This window comes from Narcine bancroftii, chromosome 13 (assembly GCF_036971445.1).
Source record: "Narcine bancroftii isolate sNarBan1 chromosome 13, sNarBan1.hap1, whole genome shotgun sequence".
In the NCBI taxonomy this organism is placed as follows: Eukaryota; Metazoa; Chordata; class Chondrichthyes; order Torpediniformes; family Narcinidae; genus Narcine; species Narcine bancroftii.
In genome coordinates this window covers 10,252,461-10,275,657 of record NC_091481.1, presented here as the reverse complement: position 1 = coordinate 10,275,657, position 23,197 = coordinate 10,252,461, and the positions used below count along the sequence as shown (strand labels likewise).

The following is a 23,197-nucleotide window of genomic DNA, read 5'->3' as shown; positions in this document are numbered from 1 at the left end:
ATTAAACTCCTTGTACCACATCCATCTACCCCCACCCACCTCCCCACCCCCCAAATCATACCACACCCAACTTTTTATCCTCCTTTTAAATTACTGTAAGGCATGTTCTTTAATAAAGCATTCATTTCACAAACCCATAGGATGTATCCTTCATACACCCTCTCCAGGATCAATACTCTATTTGAAGCCCAGCCACTGATTAATAAAAATTTGCTATAATTAACTTTTTTTTTTAGCTTTTACCTTCACTTTTACAGTATGGGATGAGGCACTTCCACTCCAGAATAAATTAGCTTTATCCATATGAGCAGAATCTGCTGTATCTGAGTCAAGCTCCTCTATAACCCCTTGCTTTTCAGAAAGAGATTGGCTAGCAAGGTTATACTTCAGAGTTGAGCCCTGTACCTGAATCAAAAGGAGAATCAAAAAACATTATTAGCAGGTATCAATCGAGTTTTCTGAAATTGCAATTAAATAACTAGGAAGATATTATCAAAGAAATTAGATTGATTAACACTTGTTCTTTACAAATTGTTATAAACCTGAAGTAGGTTGTACTAGCAATTATTTTCAAGTGAAATCATCCCTAATTAAAAAAATTGGTCCAGTCACTATGCACAAATCCTGTTTTCCTAGAATGCTCATTTTGTCGCTTCACAACATAAACAGGAAAACAAAATACCACACATATTCTTTGCCGATCAAAATCAATGTAGCTACATTCTCAGTGCACTTCCCTGTTGCTCTAGGCATCAAGAGATGCGAGTGGAAATGATCAGAACTAAGGCATCTTCCAAGGTTCTCAGAAGGTGGTGAAGTTGACTGGGGTTGTTTTCCCACCAATTCACTGCTGAGATGTCATTCAGTGGGTTTTTCAGCGATGTCACTGCTGGCAGCATTACGGAATGACTAACTACTTGGTGTATATTTGGGACCTTCGGGCAAGATATAAAGACATGCCGATCACCAAGTAATGTACTCCCACAGGGACACCACATCATACCTGGACCTCTCCAATGAGGAATGCATTGAGAGGTCAGGTTTTCTGAGCCTGATGTCACTGAGATGTATGAAATCTTGTGAAGATTTGGAGCCAAATTCATGTACTGTCTCTCAGTTAATCTCACTATCTCTGTTTCTGAGATGCTCACCACAGATCCTTTCCACACAGTGCAACAAATCTCTGTCATGTATTGTCATTTGCCGACTACTGCTTGTGTCAGAGAGGTCATAGAGTTTCTGTACTCATAGATAGGCAAAATGTTGTTTTATTTCAGATTTTCAGCTTCTGCCATTTTTTTGTTTAATTTATTTAATCTATTTTGATTTCAATGAGAAATTAATGCCATCTTAGACACTGTATTTTCCCAGCACCTTAGACCTCCCATTAGTACAGGTACCAACAATAGACTTTTTTTAAATCAAGGAAGATTCTACTTCATTTATTATTTATCTTTCATGATCTTGTAGTCATTGACAACATTGGTCCATTTGAAATACTCTGGAGAAGGTGACATTGAACTACTGCAGTCATTCTGGTGAAGGTTTCTTACAATGCTGTTTGGGAAGAGGTTTGAAGGTTTAGACCTTGTGATGATGGAAGGTTACCAATATATTCCCAAGCCATAATGTTGTATGACAAGGAAATAAACTGGCAGGTTGCAGCTTTTCTATGCACTTAGAGCCTTGACCTTCTAGTGGAGCTCAAAATGTAGGAATGGCTGTAAGAGTAGAGTAGGCGTGTAACTGCAGAGCATTTTACACTGTACATCAGTATATATCAGGAATGAATGCTTAGGGTGATTAATGGAGTGCTAATCAAGTATGCTCCTTTCTTCTAAATTGTGTGGAGCTTCTTGAGAGTTCTTGGAGCTGCACTGAGCAGCTCTTTGATAGTAGAAAGTTCATGTTAAATCAAGTCTTTCACTGCTGGATACCCAACCTCTGACTTCACCCAGTAGCCACAATAAGTTTATGGTTAATCCAACTTAGTTTCTACTCAATGGTGACATCTGAGATGTTGATGATCACTCATATGCTGATTTGCAATTCATCTGTAATGATTTTAAGACATCAATAGGAACAAAGGGAATATCAGGAATTTTGCTTAATATGTGGAGAATATATTCTTTTCTTTGGCTTGGCTTCGCGGACGAAGATTTATGGATGGGTAATGCCCATGTCAGCTGTTTGTGGCTGACAAGTCCGATGCGGGACAGGCAGACACGGTTGCAGCGGTTGCAAGGGAAAATTAGTGGGTTGGGGTTGGGTGTTGGGTTTCTCCTCCTTTGTCTTTTGTCAGTGAGGTGGGCTCTGCAGTCTTCTTCAAAGGAGGCTGCTGCCCGCCAAACTGTGAGGCACCAAGATGCACGGTTTGAGGCGATATCAGCCCACTGGCGGTGGTCATCAAAATATGCATAAAGTAATGTTAATTAGGACTTCCTGGATAAGAGCTGACATTCTCCTTCCCACAAGAGCCAATAAAATCGATATACATCATACAAAACTTGCTTGAACTTACTTTTAATTTATCCACCTGTTTTAAATCATGGACTTTGCTTGTAGTTTTATCTTTCTTAGAACTTGTGAGTTGTTGAAGAGCTTCCTCCATTCCATTTTGAAGAAGTCTGTCGATTAATTCCTTCAAAAGAGATAACTGCAAAATAGATATCATAATTAATATCTGCTTCAGGAATTAATGACCCACAATTATAGCATAAATTAAAATGTATACTTGTTGTATTGACAAACTAAATGTGGAAAAGGATGTCAATAATCTTTGATCTTTATTTTATTTTATCACTTGAGCGTATAAATCATTTTGAAATAAAAAAGCATGACCAAGGACTATGGGGCGACCCCTCATGACAGTGGTCATGAACTTCCACAACCTGATATTTATTTCAGTATAAATTTCTTCTGTATTTACAAGACACAGATTTTTTTAAAGAAAAGTTTAGACATATAGCACAGTAACGAGCCATTTAGGTCTATGTGCCCAATTTACACCCAATTAACCTATATCACCAGTACGTTTCAAATGGTGGGAGGAAACTGGTTTGAATCTTGTAAATGTATTAGGCATTTCTAATAAGTAAGGAAATACCAAAGGCACAAACATCTTTCATTGGTCATTCCATGGGTGACATAACTGTGGCTCTTACTTCTGGGGCAGAAAGTTGTGAGTTTAAATGCTATCTTAGGGATCTAAACACTACACTGCAATAGGAGTGCTTCACTATTGGAGGCTCAATATTTTGGATAAGACATTAATCTAAGACCCTGTCAATTGCTGTAAGTTGATTGCAAAAGATCTCATGATAGTAGCAGAGCAAGGAACGGCATGGTTAGCGTAGCGGATAGCACAATGCTGTGACAATGCCAGCAATGTCTGTAAGGAGTTTGTACATTCTCCCCGTGTCTGTTGGTTTCCTCTGGGTGCTCTGGTTTCCTCCTACCCCTCAAAAAGGGTGTAGGTCAATTGGGTGTAATTGGGCAGCACGGGCTCGAGGGACAAAGGCCCATTACTCTGCTGTATTTCTAAATTTAAATTAAAAAATTGAATTTTTTCCTGGTGTTCTTGCCAATATTTATTTTACAGACAACATTACAAAACCAGAATGGTTATTGCTGTATTACAGTTCAGGGAGTCAAATTGTGTCAAGGGCGGCACAGTTGGCATAGCGGTTAGCGCAATGCCTTTACAGCGCCAGGGGTTTGAATCTTGCGCTGTCTGTAAGGAGTTTGTAGGTTCTTCCTGTGTCTGCATGGGTTTTCCCCAGGACTCTAGTTTCCTCCCACCATTTGAAACGTACTGGTGATATAGGTTAATTGGGTGTAAATTGGGCACATGGACCTAAATGGCTCGTTACTGTGCTATATGTCTAAACTTTTCTTTTAAAAAATTTGTGTCTTGTAAATACAGTATTAACCACACTTCAATACTAGGCACAATTAGCTTGCAGATACTTGGGATAACTTTGAATCAAAATTTATTGTCATGAACAAATCACAGTACAAACCACCTTACAACAATAAATGAAATAGTGCACAAAAAGTCAAAGTAAGGCAGTGTCTTTGGTTTGTTGATCGTGATATCTAAATCCAAATCTTTTCAATATCTGTTTTCTTAAGTACTTGTATATTTTATGTGCATATCAATCTTGATTTCTTTGCAGCTTAACCATAAGCATTAATGTTTCCATCATATAGTCACTACTAGTTAAAATTAATTTATATTTTTATAATATTTATTTACTTAAAGTTTTGTAACAATTTTGTAATGATCTGTGACTAATTTGTGTAAATCAATTTAGTCCAGCTGGTAAATTCTTGTCCCACAGTTCTTTAGGCAAGGTGGACAGCTGCCTGAAACAGATATTAAAACCTGTAACTATATTAATTGGGGCTCTAAAATTTTTTGGAATTGCTCAGATTAAGTCTAAAGACTTGAACAACTAGAATTTGTAAGAATTTAAAAGTGGGATCAATGTCTGGGCAAATTGATCACAAACTGATCTCAAGACTAAGCTAGTACATTTGAGCCCTGTTCACAGTTGAAAAATAGACACAAGGTAATCCTAATTATTAATGCTATCACAACAGGAAATTAATTATTTTGGTATTGGATAAGGAGAAATGATAAAAGTGTGGGTGATACCTTCAAACAGACATTCTCAAACCTTTATTTTGTCTATGACACCCTTAAGACTCTGCTCAAAATTTACAGGCTCCCTTCCCTGGAAAGCAGACAAGTTTAGTTAGTTTCTTCTGTACATCTCTCCTACAGACTACATAAAAAAATTAAAAATATTTTATGATTTCAGTTCATTGCCTCCCTGAAATGTACTGTGGCCCCCATGGGAGCTGTATGGCCACTGTTGAGAATGGCTGTCCTCGACCATAAATATAGAGAGTCCACAGGAATAGCTAAGATGGCTAATTGGTTTCACTAGATCAAAACTATCCACATACCTTTATTCCATAAATGTCAAAAATATTTTCTAAATCCTGCAGGAACAAAGATAAAAATTTGATGAAAAAACATTGGCTAGGTTAACACAACAAGATGTAGTATTTAAAAAGACAAACAAAACCTAGAACATAGAAATCTATAGCACAATACAGGCCTTCCATCCCATAATACATGATGAAACATTTAATGCCAAATTTCCCATCTCTTCTGTACTATTTTCTTTTGTCCTTTCATTCCTTTTCTAGATTCAATGACTTGAATTATTTATGGATTCTTCCTTCAAACAATGTAAAGTTGGAAGGACTCAGCTTGCCAAAGGCCATCCATGGAGAAAAATGGACAGTCAGCATTTCAGGTTTGGAGCCTTTATCAAGACTAATGTAGGAAGGGAAACTAGCAGGCATAAAAAAAAATGGAAGGGGGAGCCAAGAAGTTGTTTGCTGAATAACAGGTCAGGTTACTGGATGGATATCAAAAAGAGTGTGGTGTCAGTACAACAATCTTGCTCTCAGTCAGCAAGAACGAAGAACTTACTGCATACTTTAAGAAGGGAAGACCGAGGCACTATACATCCGTCAAATTGACAGGACAGCAGTGGAGAGAGTTAGTATCCTCAAGTTTCTGGGAGAATCTCTTGTGAAGCTAGCACATCATGGCAAATGTGAAGGTATGCACATGCCTTTACTTTCTAAAAGTTCTGAGGATATTTGACATGTTGTTCTATACTCTATCAAGCTTCTATACATTTACTGTGGAAAATATACTGATTGGTTGCAATGGTTTGGAAACTTGAGTGCCCAGGAATGTAGAAGCTGCAGAAAGTGGGAAAAACTAACAAAGTCAATTGTAGGTACTGACATTTTGTCCACTGAGACATCTAAGTGAGGAACTGCTTCACTTAGAGGGCATTTTCCAGCTGGATGACACCAACATTGACTACTCTGGTTTCTGCTTGCCTAGTCTTGATTCTCCCTCCTCCCTGTCTTCTTTCCCTCAGATCTCCACCCCCTTCCCTATTCACCTACCTATTCCTTCCCCCTGCTTGCTGCTATGCCCTCCTTCCTGTCTTCACCTATGATCTCCTGCCTTTGGGACCGTGCCCCTTCCCCCTAATCTCCTCCACTTTCGTCTTTGTTCAGACATCTGCCGAAATCTTTCCATATCTTGATGAAGCATTCAAGATGGAAACATTAGTTATGTATCTTTATATTTGCTGTAGTGTCTGTAGACTTCAACATTTTACCAGCTGCTTCAAGAAAGAAGCCACATTATATAGGATTCCTTATGATCCTGGTCCAGTCACTTCAGGCAGAAGGTACAAAATCAAGAACAGTTTCTTTCCAACAGTTATCAGGCCCCTGAACATTCCTTAACTACCATAACTACTCAGACAACTAAAATATCGGTTTGCATCATGGAAACATGACTTTTCTTTTCATTAACTGTAACTGTGAATATTTATTGATCTATCTTTTGATATTTATGATCTCTCTTCTATCTTGGAATAGTTTGCATTGTTCAAGTGAACCGGTATGGACTTGAAGGGCCGACATGGCCTGTTTCCGTGCTGTAAATGGTTATATGGTTATGGTTATATATTATTGTGGTTAGCATATCTTTTGGGCTCCAGTAACAAGAATTTTGGTGTATCTGTACATTGTACAGATACATGTGACAATTAACTCTTCTGATTTTAATAGGATACTGGATAGTTGAATGTGGTAACGGTTGAGTGAAAAGGCAGGCCAGGAAGTAGAGGACAGAGATAGAGATCAATGGAGAGGGTGGCGTTATAATGCTGTCATACCTTGATATCAACTCCATTTCCTTGCTGCCCAGGGTCACCCTTGAAAAAAATTAACAATATATCAGAATATTCAATGAGAAAAAAAACAATGCGAGTTGGAGAGATGCACGGTCAAGCAAGCAAAGGAGATATCTCAAAAAGAATAAATACTTCACTCCACTGCAGGTTCCAGCAAAACTGTTTATTCCAACTGTACCCTTAGCCATCCCCTGATCATCCCCAAGACGCTTTAGAATAACGTTAATTTTACAAATAAGGAATGTCACCCAAAACAACTGAAACAGAATGGACCTTTCGTTTAAAACCATTTCAATTTCATGTCCCACTCCACACCGACATGCCTGTCCACGGACTTGTGCACTGCCAACGGAGGCCAATTGGAAGAACAGAATATTCCCTCTCCAAACAGATGGCGTTAACCTTCACTTCTCCAGTTTCCACTTCCCCTTCCCTGTCTTTCTATCCCACTTTTTCTTTTCCTCCAGCTCCGAACCCCTTTCCCTCTCATTCAGAGCTATCACCTTCCCTTATTACTTCCCAGCCTTCCACGATGCCAGCTAAGTTTTGGAGAAAGATCTCGAAACAGCATAGCCAGAGTTCAAAGCTGTCTGAGGCATCAGGCGACTGTGGATCGATCTCCAGCTTTGAGTTTCAGGAGTTGGTCCATTATTAGTGATGAAAACAAAAAAATTGTGAATAAAATTGACGCACAGTAAATAACTCGAGGCTGAGACTGAGTCACTGACCTTCAGGCTTTTATTCACAATGGACAGGACCTCATCCTGTGCTGTGACCCGGGCTTTCTGGGGAAGGATCAAGCTTTTAGAAGCTTTATACAAGGACAAAAGAGGGAGGGGTCACAGGACGGGGCAGAACCAGGACATCAGAAATACAGCAGTTCACCACACCCATATCCACTCATGATCTCTTGCCTTCCCCCATCATTTTATTTAGGGGCTTTCCTGTTTTTTTGCTTATACCTTGATAGAAAGGGCTTTGGCCCGAAATGTTGGTTATGTCTTCTTTCTTTGGCTTGGCTTTGCGGACGAAGATTTATGGAGAGGTAACGTCCACGTCAGCTGCAGGCTCGTTTGTGGCTGACAAGTCCGATGCGGGACAGGTTATGTATCTTTGCCATAAAGAACACTGTGTGACCTGCTGAGTTTCTCCAGCACTTTTGTGTATTAAAATAAAAGTATGCCCCTCTTGAATATACACAGCTTGTGTGTATTTTGGTCAGTATGGTTCATAGTGTGAAAAATAATTTTTTTTTAAAAAGTAACAACAACATCAAGAGAAAAATAAAATATTTTGGATTTAAAACAGCAGGAACATAATTAAGTGGGTAGAGGTGAGTAAACTCAGCTGATTATTCCTTTCACCAGCCTTTTTGTGCCAAGGCAATACGTAAAAAATATCTCCCCTTGAAACAATAATCAATTTACCTCCAAGTACTCAGCCTGAGGACAAATTAGCAGAAAGCTCGTACTATAACCATATAACCATATACAGCACAGAACAAGCCAGTTTGGCCCTACTAGTCCATGCCGGAACAAATCCCCACCCTCCTAGTCCCACTGACCAGCACCAGTGGATTTTTCCAACATAATAAATGTACAAAAGGTTGCACTTTTTGCAAATATTAGTTCTGGATAAATCGGACTGTTCGCAAAGCAAACTTTCTCATTATTGCTCAGAATATGTGACAATAAACTTGAACACAAAATTTTTTTTAAAAGTTCAACTGCAAAATACAATATGCGTTACTCTTTTTGTAGGCCAATCCTGCACCACTTAGACCAGAAAAGATGATCTTATGCAATGAGACAATGCAAGGATACAGTCAAAGCTAATCTCTCAGAGCTAAAGATCATTATCCAGGTAAGCACTTTTAATTAGCTATCCACTCACACTGTAATTTTTATAGTGCATTAACTTAGGTGTCGTGGTATTTTCCAGAATATGTCAGTTGATGCTCCAGTTCCACACTATGGACACCAGATGTCTCCAATTTATATTTCTCTCACCACTTTTGGCAATTATAAATTATCTCAAAATGTATCATGGTTTACTGGGAATTTCACTCTTTAAAATATAATTTATGGGAAGTAGGCCATAATAATAATACCTTACTTGGAAAATTCTTGTTCTTCTTGGCCAAACAAATAAGAGCATAAACATATTTTGGGTCAATTTTTCACAGCAACTCTTTTCAAGGATACAGGAGCTGAGAATGCACAGTAAATGTATGACTCCTCTCCCCACAAAATTTGAATTATGTCATGGGTCTCTTCTTATGGGTTCTCCCTTTATAAAGGGACATTCAGCAGGGAGATTTGCTAGAGCTACTCAGGAAGATTTAAATTAGTCTGGCAGAGGGTGAAACCCAAAGTGTGACAGACAAGAAAGTTGAGGCAAACATAGAAGGAAGTCAGTAAGCAGGTCAAGAGGGGCAGGAAAGGGAGCAAGGAAGGACTGATATTTATTTTAAGAAACTTCATAGGTAAGGTAGATGGGATCAGGGATGAAAAGGGACCTGGGATTGTGATATTATGGCATGGCTAGTAGATCAATGTTCTGGGAACAGATGCTAAAAGCATGACAGCAGAAGAGGTAAGAGAGGAGAGGGAATATTAATAGTCTCTGTGAATGGTAACCATTCGCTAGTTTTAAAATAGTCACGGAGAAAGGAAAGAAAGTTAAAGTCTTAAATTGGGACAGTTAATGTTGATGGTAATGGACAGGAACTTGCGGAGGTTGATTGGAAAGGCTGTTAGCAGGTAAAAGAGATGTCTAGTGAGTGGGAGGCACTGAAAACCAGGATAAAGAAAATTCAAGACCAACATGTTCCTGTTAGAGTGAAGGACAAGGGTGGCAGGATTAGGGAACCCTAGTTGATGTGAAATATTGAGGCACTGGTCAGGGAAAAGAGGCAACTGGTATATCAAGAAAGTACTTTGAGGAGTACAAAGTAGTACTAAGAAGGACAAAAAAGGGACACAAGATATCTTTGGCTGAAGAGGTCAAGAAATTGAGGGTTGTTATTCAGATTGGAGGCTTGCGACCAGTGGTGTACTGCAAGGATTGGTGCTGGACCCTCTGTCGTTTGTCATATATTATCTCAAGTGCTCATTAGGAAGTTAAACCAGCGCAGGATTTACACAGTAGTTGATAGGACTCTGGGAATGTTTAGAATGGAGAGTCTATCTAGATGGCCACATAGATGGTAAACAAGGCGAATAACATGCTTGTCTTCATTGGACAGGGTATTGAATAAGAGTTGGGAATTCATGTTACCACTATACTGGATATTGATTGAGACAACACCTGGAGTATTGTATGCATTTCTGATCATGCTATAACAAAGATGTGATTAACCTAGAGAAGATACAAAAAAGATTCAAAAGGATATTGCTTTGATTAGAAGGTTTGTGTTATAAGGTGAGATTGGATAGGTTGGGACAGTTTATCCTGGAGCAAAATAAAGTTAGGGGTCAACTTATGATTTATAAAATCATGAAGGGCATGGATAAGTGGGTGGTCAGCTTTTTGCCAAGCTCAGGAGAATCTAAAAGGATTTAAGATAAGATTTAAAGGAGAATAGAGAAGCAGGTTTTCCGCACAGAGGATGGTAGGTATATGGAATAAGTTGACAGAGGAAGAAGTGGAGGCAGGAACAATTGTAACATTTAAAAGACATTTGGACAAATATGTGGATATGAATGGTACTAGCTTAGGTAGGTATCTTGGTCAGCATGGATAACTTGGGATGAAAGGCCTGCTTTCATGCTGAACGACTAAAGACTGTCTTTTGAAAGCATGATCACTTCCAAGGTGGCAGTTGCTAAAATATCAATGTAAACAAGACATTCCATTTTAAACATACACTTTTTCCAACACTAGCATAATATTTCTGCCATGCATGCCATGTACAAAATGCCCTGCTTCAACTCATCAGGGCTTCTGTGATAGCACCTCCCAAATTTGTGATTTCTAATATGTAGAAATAAAAGAGCAGATGACACATGGGACTGTTATCATCTGCAAGTTCAAATCAAATAGCATTCATGTTTAGAATTGTAATCATATCTTTCATCATAATGGGGCAAAATCACACTTCTCCCTAACCGTTTTTTAAGGGGTGACTTGGGAGAAGTTCTATAAAGAACAAAAACAAAACATACATGATTTAACAGAAAACAGCAATAAAACTCTTTAGACACATCATGCGAAGAGATACATTAGAACATTTAGTTACAACTGAAAATTTGGAAGGAAAAAGAACAAGAGGCAGACAGATTGAAAATGAGAGATGGATTAACATCATGGTTAGAAACAACCACAATTTGGAGGGTCAGAGACCGTGATGAATGGAGAGACAGGATCGCCCATGCCCATGCCAAAGGCAAGGCACCTGCCAATGTGTACAGACATGGAGGCTCTTCTTTGAAAGGGTATCGCAAGTAAATTCTTATCGAAGATGTATTTCCTATTGCAGAGCAATAGCCTGAACCAGGCTTGCACTAATCAAGGGAAAGGTTGGAGATGGACTTGGGGAAAAGGATTCAAGAACAATATTGGTCAAAATTGTGCTCTGATAATGACATCATTTATTAATGTCAGATATAGATTGGTACAATACAATCAATTATATCTTACACCGCAACATTTACACAGTTTAAAATCTGCAATTACGGACTCATGTTTTAGTTGTGGTATAGAGGTTGGAACATTTATGTATTCAACCTGGCTATGTGTGAAATTATGATCCTTTTGATATGACTTGGTAGAAATTTTGACAAAAATTATAGAAGTGTATTTTCTATTGGAATCAGAACTGTATTTATTGAGCAAACCTATGGTTATTGGCTCAAAATGATCAAAATATCAAATAAAGTTTGTGAAGATTGAACTAGTGGTAGCCAGATATATCGCTGTTCCATGGAAGTCTGACTCCACCCTACTAATAACTCACTGGAATATGGAAATACAAAGTTGTACCCCCCCCAAGAAAAGATAACATAATTTTAGAAAAAAATATGACGTGTTTGTTAAAATATGGCAACTTTATTTGAAACCTGACTTAAGGATACAATTAACTTCCCCAAAAAGGTTTAAATAATATAGTTAGGTTAATAGCGTTGAATTCCTGAAGATCAAGATATGGACTAATTAATGAAAGCATGCTCAAACATCCCTTCATTTTTTTGAAAATTGTTTTTAATGTTAGCAGTGGGAGGAGGGGGTTGAGACTCTGTAATTTTAAAATAATATTTATATGATGTATGTTATAATGCTCTATATGAGTCTTGGGAAAATTTAAATAAAATATTCAAAACAATCTGTGTTTGTCCAAGTAATGATACAATTCAGGTGCCCTTGGACCAGGAGTTCTAGGGCTACCTTTTTCTTCCCTGGCACCTGATTCCCCATGATCATTCTATCATGCAATCACACAAGAATTTATAACTTACAATAAAGCTAGAATTAATGAGGAATGCTTATGGGACAAGGACAGAGTCTCATGAGATAAATTTTGAACAGAGGGCCAGGGTATAAAGTTACTCCAAATTCAGACCTTGTGTCAACAGGTCTGGAATGAGAAATGGCAAAATGTTACACTTTGGCAAACGACGGAGCTGCAGCATATTGATGGGGAGTAGCAATAGTTAGCTTTACATTTCAGCTCATCATCTCACCTGGTGGAAGGTGTCACTGAAGATTAGTGAGTGGAGATGCTGATGAATTAGCTGTTTATTCCATTTACTAAATGTTTCTTTCAGTTGGGTAAACATGGACAACTAGTGTCAAATTTGATACTAATCATTTAACAACATTGTCGGGTGAACGTCTAACCTACATAATATCTTATTGTCATAGAAATGCCAATGTCACGAACCAGTCTAGTCAATCTTCTTTGCATTTCTTCTACATGAAGTATATTCTTTGCCAAGCAAAAAGGTATGGTCTCACCAAGAGCCTGTATAATTGTAGTTATTTGTCTATACTCTCATATTCCAATCCTCTTGCAATACCAAAACCAATACTGAAGAAGGATCACAGACCAGAAATGTTGATCACTTCGCTTTCCACATTTGCCGAGTTCTTCCAGCAGTTCCATTTATATTCCAAAATACCATTTGCCTCCCTAATTGTGTGCTGCACCTGTATACTCGTGACTTGTGAACAAGAATATCCAGATCGTTTTGAACATTAACATTTGTTTGTCTCTCATCATGTAAAAATATTACCATTCTGTTGTTTTAACCAATGTTGATAACCCATCTGTCACATCTTTACTCTCTCAGTTGTTTAAACCCCTTGAGATACCATTATAGAATCATCACTACTCACCTTCCCACTTAGTTTCATGACATAAACAAAACTAGAAACATTTGGATGCCTCAGATATGTCATTGATATATATTGTAAATATTTGGGACTTAAAAACTGATGTCTGCAGTACACCCTCATCAAAGCCTGTTAATGAGAAGGACCCATTTATTCACACTTTTTCTCTTCTATCATCAACTTCTCAATCCATGCTAGTGCATTAACACTCCAGCCTTGGTCAATAAACTCTTGTTTGATGTCTTTTTGAAACCCATCTGAAAATACAAATATATATGCTTCAACCATTGATTCCTTTTAATTATTGTATTAGCAAATCCTCAAATCCATGTTGACTGCTCAAATCATATTACTAATTTTGTCATGGTAGCACAACCTTTATTATAGGTTCCAGATTTACCCTACTACTGATGTCAAGCTGATGGAACTTATCTGTGTTCTCTTCTTCCTTCTTTCTCAAACAGTAAATAATTGCTTGCTGAAGCAATGGACAATCCTCTATCATGCAAGATATGACTATTTGATGTTCCCAGAACTCAGTTGTGGTATTCTCAACCTTCTGTTAATAATTCAAAGGCCATTCAAGGATATTTTTATTTTACCTTTTCACCTTTGATGATAATACTGCTGTTCAGGGAAGGGATCTGAAATATAGAATTGAAACCCAAGAAATTAATCACTAAAGGACATACCAGACCACACTGGAGTCCTCTAAGGAAGCCAGGGTCCTCAGAAAAGGTACAAGGAACAATTTAGATATTACAGTTTGCTCTAAAACAAAATTTGCTAAAGAAAATTAATGAAATATACATGTAACATGATCATTAATAATAGTTCATTGCTTATTATAATTATTGCACTTGTAATACTTCAACCTCTCTCCATATTGATCTTCAAGAATCAACTTCCACTCGATCTCCATCCAGTCCCTAATTTCTTAGTCTTTCACCCTATTTCATTCCCAATAAGAATCCCTCTCAATCCCAGTAGTCCTCCAAACATCTATGTTCTCATACACTTCCCTTATATTTCCTAATGATTCATTCCAAGTTCCCCTCAGATACAAATGAGGGAGCAAGTTCTACATTCAAGCTACACTCTGCATAAAGAAGTATCTCCTGGATTCCTTGCTGGATATTTAGAGATTCTTAAATTCACCTCTTCTCCAGTGGAAACATATTAACTATATTTTTCACCAAGAACCTATTTATAATTGCATCACTCTCAATCCGGTCATCCTTCTGTTTGCAATTTTTGAGTGGAAAGAGTTCAGTTTATCTACTCAGTTTTCAAACCATCCTCATAAATCTATACAACCTGCAGCACAGACGCTAGAGTGGTGGACAATACCCATAAAATTTTGAGGAAGAAAGCAACTGAGGATGTGGGTGAATGTGGCCTGTGAGCATAAAACGAAGAAACAAGTATGCACCTGGCTTTCTGGACTTTCAATAGGATCATTCATGATCCAGTTTCAGACACTCTGTTCCTCATTCTTTCAAATATTTGCCGTGAATATTTCTCATGTTGTGGCCTCCATCACTCTCTGGGACAGAGAATTCCAGATATTTTGAGAGAATAAATTATTAAACACTCTGGGTTTATAATTTTTAAAAATTAAAAAAATTGTTTTTGACATACAGCATGGTAAAAAGCCATTTCAGCCCACGAGTCTGTGCTACCCAATTAACCTAGACCCTCAGTATGTTTCTAATGGTGGGAGGAAACCGGAGCCCCTGTGGAAAACCCATGTGAGGAAAATGTACAAACTCCTTACAGACAGCGTGGGATTCAAACCTCGTTCCTGATCTCTGGCGCTGTAAAGGCATTGCGCTGACCGCTACATCAACCATGCCAGTTGTAAATATGTCCCCTGGTTTGAGATTCTCCTACAAGTGAAAACATCTCAACATCCACACTGTTAAGTTCACTTAGATTTTTTTTAATAAGAACACCCCTCATTCACCCAAAATCCAGGAATACAGAACTAAATTGTTTAGCCTCTCTTGACAGGACAGCACTTTTGATCCAGAAATTAACCTGGTAAATCACGTTTGGTCCTCCTCTATGCTTGTATATAGGGGAAGGGGACCATAACTTTGCTCAGTAAAAGGTAACAAAATCCACTCAATGGATTTCACTCTTTCTTTTAACTTTGCTCTGCAAATGAATGTTAGGTTTTTGATTACATATCCTTCCATTCAAGTACAGGAGAAATGTGGGACAATTGTGGGGTTGTAACAGTCTCTCAGGCAGTAGTGAAGCCCCAACAAATGTATATACTCCATATAGTACCTGTATAAGTATTAATACAAATACTTACTGTTAGCCCAGGTTGCCCAGGAATACCTGGCTTTCCCTGCAATGATGCAAATCGTAATTAGCGCATAATTAGCAAACTCATTATATTACCTCTAGTCTCTCAACCTTATTTTTGATTCAGAATGAAATAATATTTTTAAAAACCTACTTTTTCACCTTTCAATCCTTTTGGACCAATTACTCCCTGAAAGAGGAGAGAAGAGTTACTGATCAGATCCCAAAATACATTTGTTTTGGCATTCAATTGATCCTATACATTGCTATGCTCTGGAAGTTCGTATCATTGCTGCCAAAATCATGGTTTTTCATCAGACAACCTAATGGTCACAAAATTGCAGCATGGGAAATTTACAATTTGACCACATGTCCTTCCAATGTTCAGCAGGAACCAGGCAGAAGAATTATTTTCTCAAATTGCTTGTCTTGTTATTTGAAAATCGCTGATACCATTGAAGAAAGTAGGCCTGACCTGGAATCTCAAGAACTTTCATTTAAATAACTGGATTTGTTCAAAATTAATTGTTAAGCCTAGTCCCATTGGTTGGAATAGATAACCTTGACATCAATTTTCCTGCTGTCATAAAATAATGCTCTATAAAAATCATTTGGTACTTACCGGGACTGTCTTTCCTGTGCTTCCAGTATCTCCTTTAAGACCTTTCTCTCCAGGCCAGCCAGGCAACCCCAATGGACCCTTTCAGATAATTAAAGGATAAAAGAACGGTATTGACAGTTTTATTCAGTTAAAGTCCTAAAATCCAAACTGCTCAGGGATTGGGTTGATTCAGATTTTGGATTTTCTAGATTCTCAGGCAGCACTATTAAAATTCAAATTTAAGGAGAATAATGAAGAGATGAACAGATACATTTTGATAGTTTATTAATGAAACATTTTTTCAAATAAAATGCAAAGTACAAAAGAAAATTATTTGTTCATTTCCATGACTTCTGTGCATCTGTGGTGCTTATGCATGCATGCACACAAAAGCTTGCTAAAGTTAAAAAAATGTTTAAGAGTTTCGAGAACCTAGGTTCTCGAGTTGTCTGGATTTCTGACGTGGATTTTTGGACTTTTATTGCATTTATTTTTGCCATATTCTCTTCACTTCCATGTGTGTTGTTGCCATATTTACTTCACTGGTTCCACACAATCAAGTTCTTACTGCCCAAATTCTACTTCAAAACTGCCAATAACACATACTCATGTCCAGCTGTTAATTTGAATGAATTATGATCTCCTCCCACTAGTGCTTGGCACCCCCCCCCAACTAAAACTAAAATCAGAGAAAGAAATCCAAGCTTTCATAACTGTCTGACACTTCTGCTATGTGCCCAGAAATCTGCCAAGATTTCATCATAGAATCAAGAGTTTTACTGCACTTAAGGCAGTCCCATTTGCTCTTGCTTGGGTCCTATCCCTGTAAATCTTTTCCTATTCATATACCTGTCTAAATGTCTTTAAAATATTGCAAGTGTACCCGCCTCTAATGAATTCTTCTTTGATGACATCTCCACATCCATGATCTCAACCATCTGGAAAGGCAAGGTGAGCTGCTGAATGGGATTTCCATCATTTCCAAGTTATACAATGTACTAATTTGGATAGTTATCTCTAATTCCCTGTCACCTCTGAACATCCTTCCCTGCCACCTCTGAACATCCTTCCCTGCCTAATTGAAATGTGGAAGCATTATCAATCACCACACTGACTTCAAAGGTTTCTGTGTAACAGTAAATAAAATGGCTGCCTCACAACTCCAGCAGCCCAGATTCGATCCTGACCTCCACCACAGACTGTGTGGAATCTACATGTTCTTCTTGTGATTCTTTGGTTTCTTGCAAATTAATTGGCCACTGTAAGTTTTCTTTAATCTTTATCTGAGTGGTAGAATGTGGGATGGGTTGATGGGAATGTGAGGAGAATAAAATGGGACATTTGCTTATTGTCAGTGTGGAGTTGGTGGGCAAAGGGCTGACTTCCATGCTGCGTGTAACTTTGACTCTAATTTCAAATGAGATCCAAAGATTTGCAAGATCAATTGAGGTTTAGATATTGAAGGGCTTTTAATTCTGCTCTTTGTTTCATAACAGTTTTCTTCCGGGTGTAATGTTCAAATATGAGTCATTACTAAAACAGAAATGAAGCAAATCTTTCTGGAATTGTCAGTGCTGTGCATGTAATCACAGCTGAAACAAAAGGAAAATAATTAGATGTGATTTATTTTTAATACTAAAGATTATGATATTAAGGCAGGTGAATTGAGTAGATAAGACAAACATAAGACCATCATGATCTTATTGACAAGCAGAACTGACTTACCAGACCAAGCATCCTACTCTGTTTATTGTTTATATTTAAATTTTCTTATGTTCATCTTTCAGTGTCAGCAAATTTTGCTGTCTGTATTTAATATAATTTTACAGTCTATGGTATTTTCAAGCTTGCCAAGTTGTTAGACATCAAATTCTGCTGCATTTAAAGGATGGATTAGTATTCCAAAGACTGCTTCGGTCCAGAAACTCAGTCAGCTCCCTTTGAGTGCAATTAAAACAGCAAATCAAAGTGCTTCAATTCTTACCCGTATTCCTCGCTCCCCTGTGTACCCTGGTGGACCCATTTCACCCTAATTAGAAAATAAGTCAGTGAGTTAACAGCGATATTACAATGGGGTCAAATCATTAATATAAAACGTCATTTTTGGCAATGAAGAAAATAGCCTTATGGACTGTACCTTGCCTGGTTCACCTTTTTGCCCTTTGGCACCCTGTGAAAAACAGGACACAAAGATTAAACTACTTTCTGGATGTGGTAACAAGTTGGAGAATTAAAATATCTATTGTTCCAAATTTTAGATTCTTTTCATTATTCACCTGGTTCTAAGCCTGAGAAATTGAAGGTAACATTGAGTGGCTGAACTAAACAAATCAATTAAAGATAAAGAAACACTGGACTATACCTGCATTCAGGAAAACACATCTTATAAAGGCAGTCTTCTCAGCTGTCTGAATGCATTAAAGAGATTCACATTGGTGCTATACAGCGACTCAACACCAATTTTAACAGGGTAGCATGCCAGTATTTTTGCCTCTGCCTTTCAAGTGTTCTCTGTAAGGAAGTCTTCAGTCTCTGTCTGGTATCTTTTTATCCTCCTCCATTACTCTTTCACAACTCAACTTGCTCATTCCTCTCCAATACAAATGAGATGTGAACCTTACCTCAGATATGGCACTATCATTTCTGTATTGATGTTTGTAGTTCATGTCACACTTAAGAGGATTCAGCCTGGAATTTTGGGCTGACATTCCAGAACTGTGATTTTTTTTTACATCCATCTGAAGGTTGAAAAACCCTATTTTAATATCTCAATGGTTTATACACTTAGGTCGTATATGCCTTGTGAAAGTAAGAGGAACAAGAAGCCATAGCGATATTGTGACCATAATTTTTTTTGCTGGATGATGGAAAGGGAGATGGATGTATGGGTGTGATATAATGAATATATGAGGCTCTTGGGCATCAGACTTCCTTTGCATTCTTGTGGGAAAATAGTGGGTGATTGGTTATTAAGCACTGAATTATTAACATGCAAGTAACGGAGATTCGTACTCTTGTAATAATGGAAATGAATCATGGTGAAAAGGGCAACATTGTCACATGAAAACTTCTTGGATGGTGGGGTCTTTGAGTGGTAATATATGAAAAGTAAAATTGTGGCACATTGGTGAGGTATGGTCAAGGTTAGATTGGTTACAGCAATTTTCAATTGTAGCCAATTATTCTAATTTAGAATGCAATAGTGAAGGAGATGCAATAATTTTCAAACAAAATTTTGACAAATGATTCAGCAGAAAAAATATTGCAGGGTGTTGAGTTTTGAGGAAACAATAAGGGAATGACGTTAATTCTCTACCAAACTATACAAGTCCCGAGAGCCTTTATGCATTCTGAATACGATTCCTTTTGTGGATAATTTTTGGCAATATTTCTTATAAAAAAGAATTTTACATAACTATATAGGGATTAGATATGGTATCAAATGAATGTTATCAGGAACTTAAATTAAGATTAGGAGATATAGTCATCAACTTGTAGTTATCTATTTCAACTGAAGCATCTATCACAAAAAACCATTACAAATTCATCACCAGACTACTGACAATTTAAAGTGAACCCATCCTCATCTGAAAATGGGAATAGCTTGAAAAATATTCTTGACTCCACAGTAAGCATTGAACAGAGATCATAGAATAAAATAAATTCTTTTTCTGGTTTCTCTTGAAATAAGATATAAGAATTGGTTCAGGACAGGATTAATGAGAGGAAAGTATAAAAATAAAGTACACAAAAACAACAGGATGACTTGCAGCAGAAATTGTTATTTCTGATACAGGCATAGAGAGTGAGTTTTGTGAAGTGGTAAAAATCCATATTGAATCTGGAAGTCTGGAAAATGGCCAAGTGAAAGATGAGGTGCTAGTCCTCAGACTTGCAATGGGCCTCATTATATCATTATAAGCGACCACAGACCGAAGTATCAAAAAGGAAGTGGGATGGAGAATTAAAGTTTAAGGCAACAGAGAATTCAGAGTTATCCATGTGGATGAAATGTGGGTGATCTAATCTGTGTTTGGGTCATGTGGAAGAAATTGCATTGTGAATACTGAATTCAGTGTATGAAATTAATGCAAATGAATGTTGGCATCATCAATCCAATGGCGCATATAATTTATCCTTACAATCACCCTGGCCTCACCCTATCATATAAATTCCCTTTAATCTAACCATCCCTACTCCTACCCAAATTAAAACTAAAGTGTTTTCTCATTCTTCCAATTTTGATCAAAAGTCTTTGACCTAAAGAGTTAATTCTGCTTCGCTTTCCACAGATATTGCCTGATTTATTTCCATGTTTTTTATTTTTATTCCCAGAGAAAGAACAATCCTTGATAAACAGACAGTCAATTACAATAGCTCAAAAGTGGCCTTTCATTCTTACTTACATCTTTACCTCTTAATCCAGTAGGCCCTGGGTTTCCTGGAGCACCAGGGTTTCCCTGTTTACCATACTTGCCCACTTCACCCTGCTCAAACAGGGAGATGTTTGTTATTTTATTTGCAGTTTGCTGCTCAGAAAATATTGTCAGCAAATTAGAAAGCAGAGTCTCATTGATTATTTGAACTTGCCTTTTCACCCGGCCTGCCTGATAATCCAACATTGCCCTATTGAAATGAGAAATTAACAATTCATTAGAAGACTTTATTATCAAATGCATTTAAACCCTGACACTGTTTTCTGCAATTTTACCTGCAAACGCGACATGTAATGATGTTGCCCGATAAGTACTAAAAGCTAGCACAGTAATAAACATATGCCTATAGTGAAACACCAAGACACAAGAGAAACTTGTCCGTGAACTACTCTTTGCAGATGATGCCGCTTTAGTTGCCCATTCAGAGCCAGCTCTTCAACGCTTGACGTCCTGCTTTGCGGAAACTGCCAAAATGTTTGGCCTGGAAGTCAGCCTGAAGAAAACTGAGGTCCTCCATCAGCCAGCTCCCCACCATGACTACCAGCCCCCCCACATCTCCATCGGGCACACAAAACTCAAAACGGTCAACCAGTTTACCTATCTCGGCTGCACCATTTCATCAGATGCAAGGATCGACAATGAGATAGACAACAGACTCGCCAAGGCAAATAGCGCCTTTGGAAGACTACACAAAAGAGTCTGGAAAAACAACCAACTGAAAAACCTCACAAAGATAAGCGTATACAGAGCCGTTGTCATACCCACACTCCTGTTCGGCTCCGAATCATGGGTCCTCTACCGGCACCACCTACGGCTCCTAGAACGCTTCCACCAGCGTTGCCTCCGCTCCATCCTCAACATCCATTGGAGCGCTTACACCCCTAACGTCGAAGTACTCGAGATGGCAGAGGTCGACAGCATCGAGTCCACGCTGCTGAAGATCCAGCTGCGCTGGATGGGTCACGTCTCCAGAATGGAGGACCATCGCCTTCCCAAGATCGTGTTATATGGCGAGCTCTCCACTGGCCACCGTGACAGAGGTGCACCAAAGAAAAGGTACAAGGACTGCCTAAAGAAATCTCTTGGTGCCTGCCACATTGACCACCGCCAGTGGGCTGATAACGCCTCAAACCGTGCATCTTGGCGCCTCACAGTTTGGCGGGCAACAACCTCCTTTGAAGAAGACCGCAGAGCCCACCTCACTGACAAAAGGCAAAGGAGGAAAAACCCAACACCCAACCCCAACCAACCAATTTTCCCTTGCAACCGCTGCAATCGTGTCTGCCTGTCCCGCATCGGACTTGTCAGCCACAAACGAGCCTGCAGCTGACGTGGACTTTTTACCCCCTCCATAAATCTTCGTCCGCGAAGCCAAGCCAAAGAAAAAAAAATAGTGAAAATGTAAATTACTCTCTTCTTTACAATATCAGCATAAAAATATCTCAAGATATTCCACAGGAATGTTAAAAAATGCTGAACCACATAAGGGGGTATTTAAGGTGGCCACTATCATTCCTGTGCATAAGCCCTCAGTGAACTGTCTTAAGGACTACTGTCCTGTCGCACTCACGTCCACCGTCATGAAATGCCTTGAGAGGCGAGTCATGGAGCACATCAAGACTCATTGGACCCCCTGCAGTTTACGTATTGTCCCATCCAATCTACACCACGCTCCACCTAGCCCTCACCCACCTGGAAAATAAAGACTTGTATATTTGAATGTTCATAGACTTCAGCTCAGCGTTCAACACAACCAAACTGCAGCACCTGATTAGGAAGCTGAACCTGCTGCTAAACATCTTTCTCTATAACTGAATCCTCGACTTCCTGATTGGAGACCACAGTCAGTCTGGATTGGAAACAGCATGTCCAACACCATCACACTGAGCACAGGGGCCCCTAGGGGTGTGAGCTCAGCCCACTGCTGTTTACCCTGCTGACCCATGACTGTGCAGCAAGATACAGTTCTAACCACCGTGGAGGGACTCATAAACAAGAACGAGGAGTCAGCTTACAGAGCAAACACTTACAGACTGGTTCAGACACAACAACCTACACTTGAACATCAACAAAATGAAGGAGGTGGTGGTGGACTTCAGGAGAGCCCAGGGAGATTACTATCCGTTGACCATTGATGGCTCCACTATCGAGGTAGTCAAGAGCACCAAATTCCTTGGCGTGCACCTGGCGGAGAATCTCTCCTGGTCCCCCAACACCAGATCCATTGCCAAGAAGGCCCAACTATTCCTTTACTTCCTGTGGAGGTTGAGTAAAGTCCAGCTTCCACGGGGAATGGGAGAGCATCCTATGTAACTGCATCACCACATGGTTTGGGAACTGCACCATCCTAGAACATGTCCCTGCAGCAGATTGCAAAGTCTGCTGAGGGGATTATTGGGGTTTCTCTCCCTGCCAAGATAGACATTTACCGTCCACTATTTGCAGAAAGCCATAAACATTGTGAAGGACTCCACACACCCCTCCCGCAATCTATTCTCACTCCTGCCATCCGGGAAGAGGTACCGAAGCGTTTGGGCTCTCACGACCAGATTGCAAAGGTTTTTCCTCCAAGCAGTGAGGCTTCTGAACTCCAGAGAGACAGGGGTAGCATATGTACTGTAACATTTATAAGTGACATTTATAAAAAAAATTTCTGTTGTAATTTAGCCACGTAAATAACCAGCTCCATACTCCGGAGAAACGCTATCTCA

The 23,197-nt window shown here is 38.8% G+C and overlaps 2 protein-coding genes across 15 annotated transcripts in view; one reads left to right on the top strand and one right to left on the bottom strand.

Moving 5' to 3' along the window:
* The window catches only part of col7a1l (collagen type VII alpha 1-like), a 208,364-nt gene that overhangs the window by 20,841 nt on the left and 164,326 nt on the right, over positions 1-23,197 (bottom strand). The window contains exons 50-61 of the mRNA XM_069907699.1: positions 20,641-20,676; positions 20,457-20,537; positions 18,188-18,220; positions 18,035-18,079; positions 16,072-16,149; positions 15,604-15,639; positions 15,457-15,492; positions 13,736-13,777; positions 6,783-6,821; positions 4,975-5,010; positions 2,522-2,656; positions 244-405 (exon numbers count right to left, since the gene is read on the bottom strand). Coding sequence (XP_069763800.1) covers positions 244-405; positions 2,522-2,656; positions 4,975-5,010; positions 6,783-6,821; positions 13,736-13,777; positions 15,457-15,492; positions 15,604-15,639; positions 16,072-16,149; positions 18,035-18,079; positions 18,188-18,220; positions 20,457-20,537; positions 20,641-20,676 — 759 coding nt within the window. The remainder of the gene's footprint in view (positions 1-243; positions 406-2,521; positions 2,657-4,974; positions 5,011-6,782; positions 6,822-13,735; positions 13,778-15,456; positions 15,493-15,603; positions 15,640-16,071; positions 16,150-18,034; positions 18,080-18,187; positions 18,221-20,456; positions 20,538-20,640; positions 20,677-23,197) is intronic.
* The window catches only part of mest (mesoderm specific transcript), a 366,224-nt gene that overhangs the window by 220,204 nt on the left and 122,823 nt on the right, over positions 1-23,197 (top strand). For 12 of the 14 annotated variants that reach the window (XR_011347788.1, XR_011347787.1, XR_011347798.1 and 9 more), the window contains 2 exons: positions 5,221-5,330; positions 8,561-8,663. The gene's annotated coding sequence lies outside the window, so the exon portion shown is untranslated. Of the gene's footprint in view, positions 1-5,220; positions 5,331-8,560; positions 8,664-11,280; positions 11,367-23,197 lie in introns of those variants that run through there. The other 2 variants (XR_011347792.1, XR_011347789.1) reach the window with 2 other exon arrangements.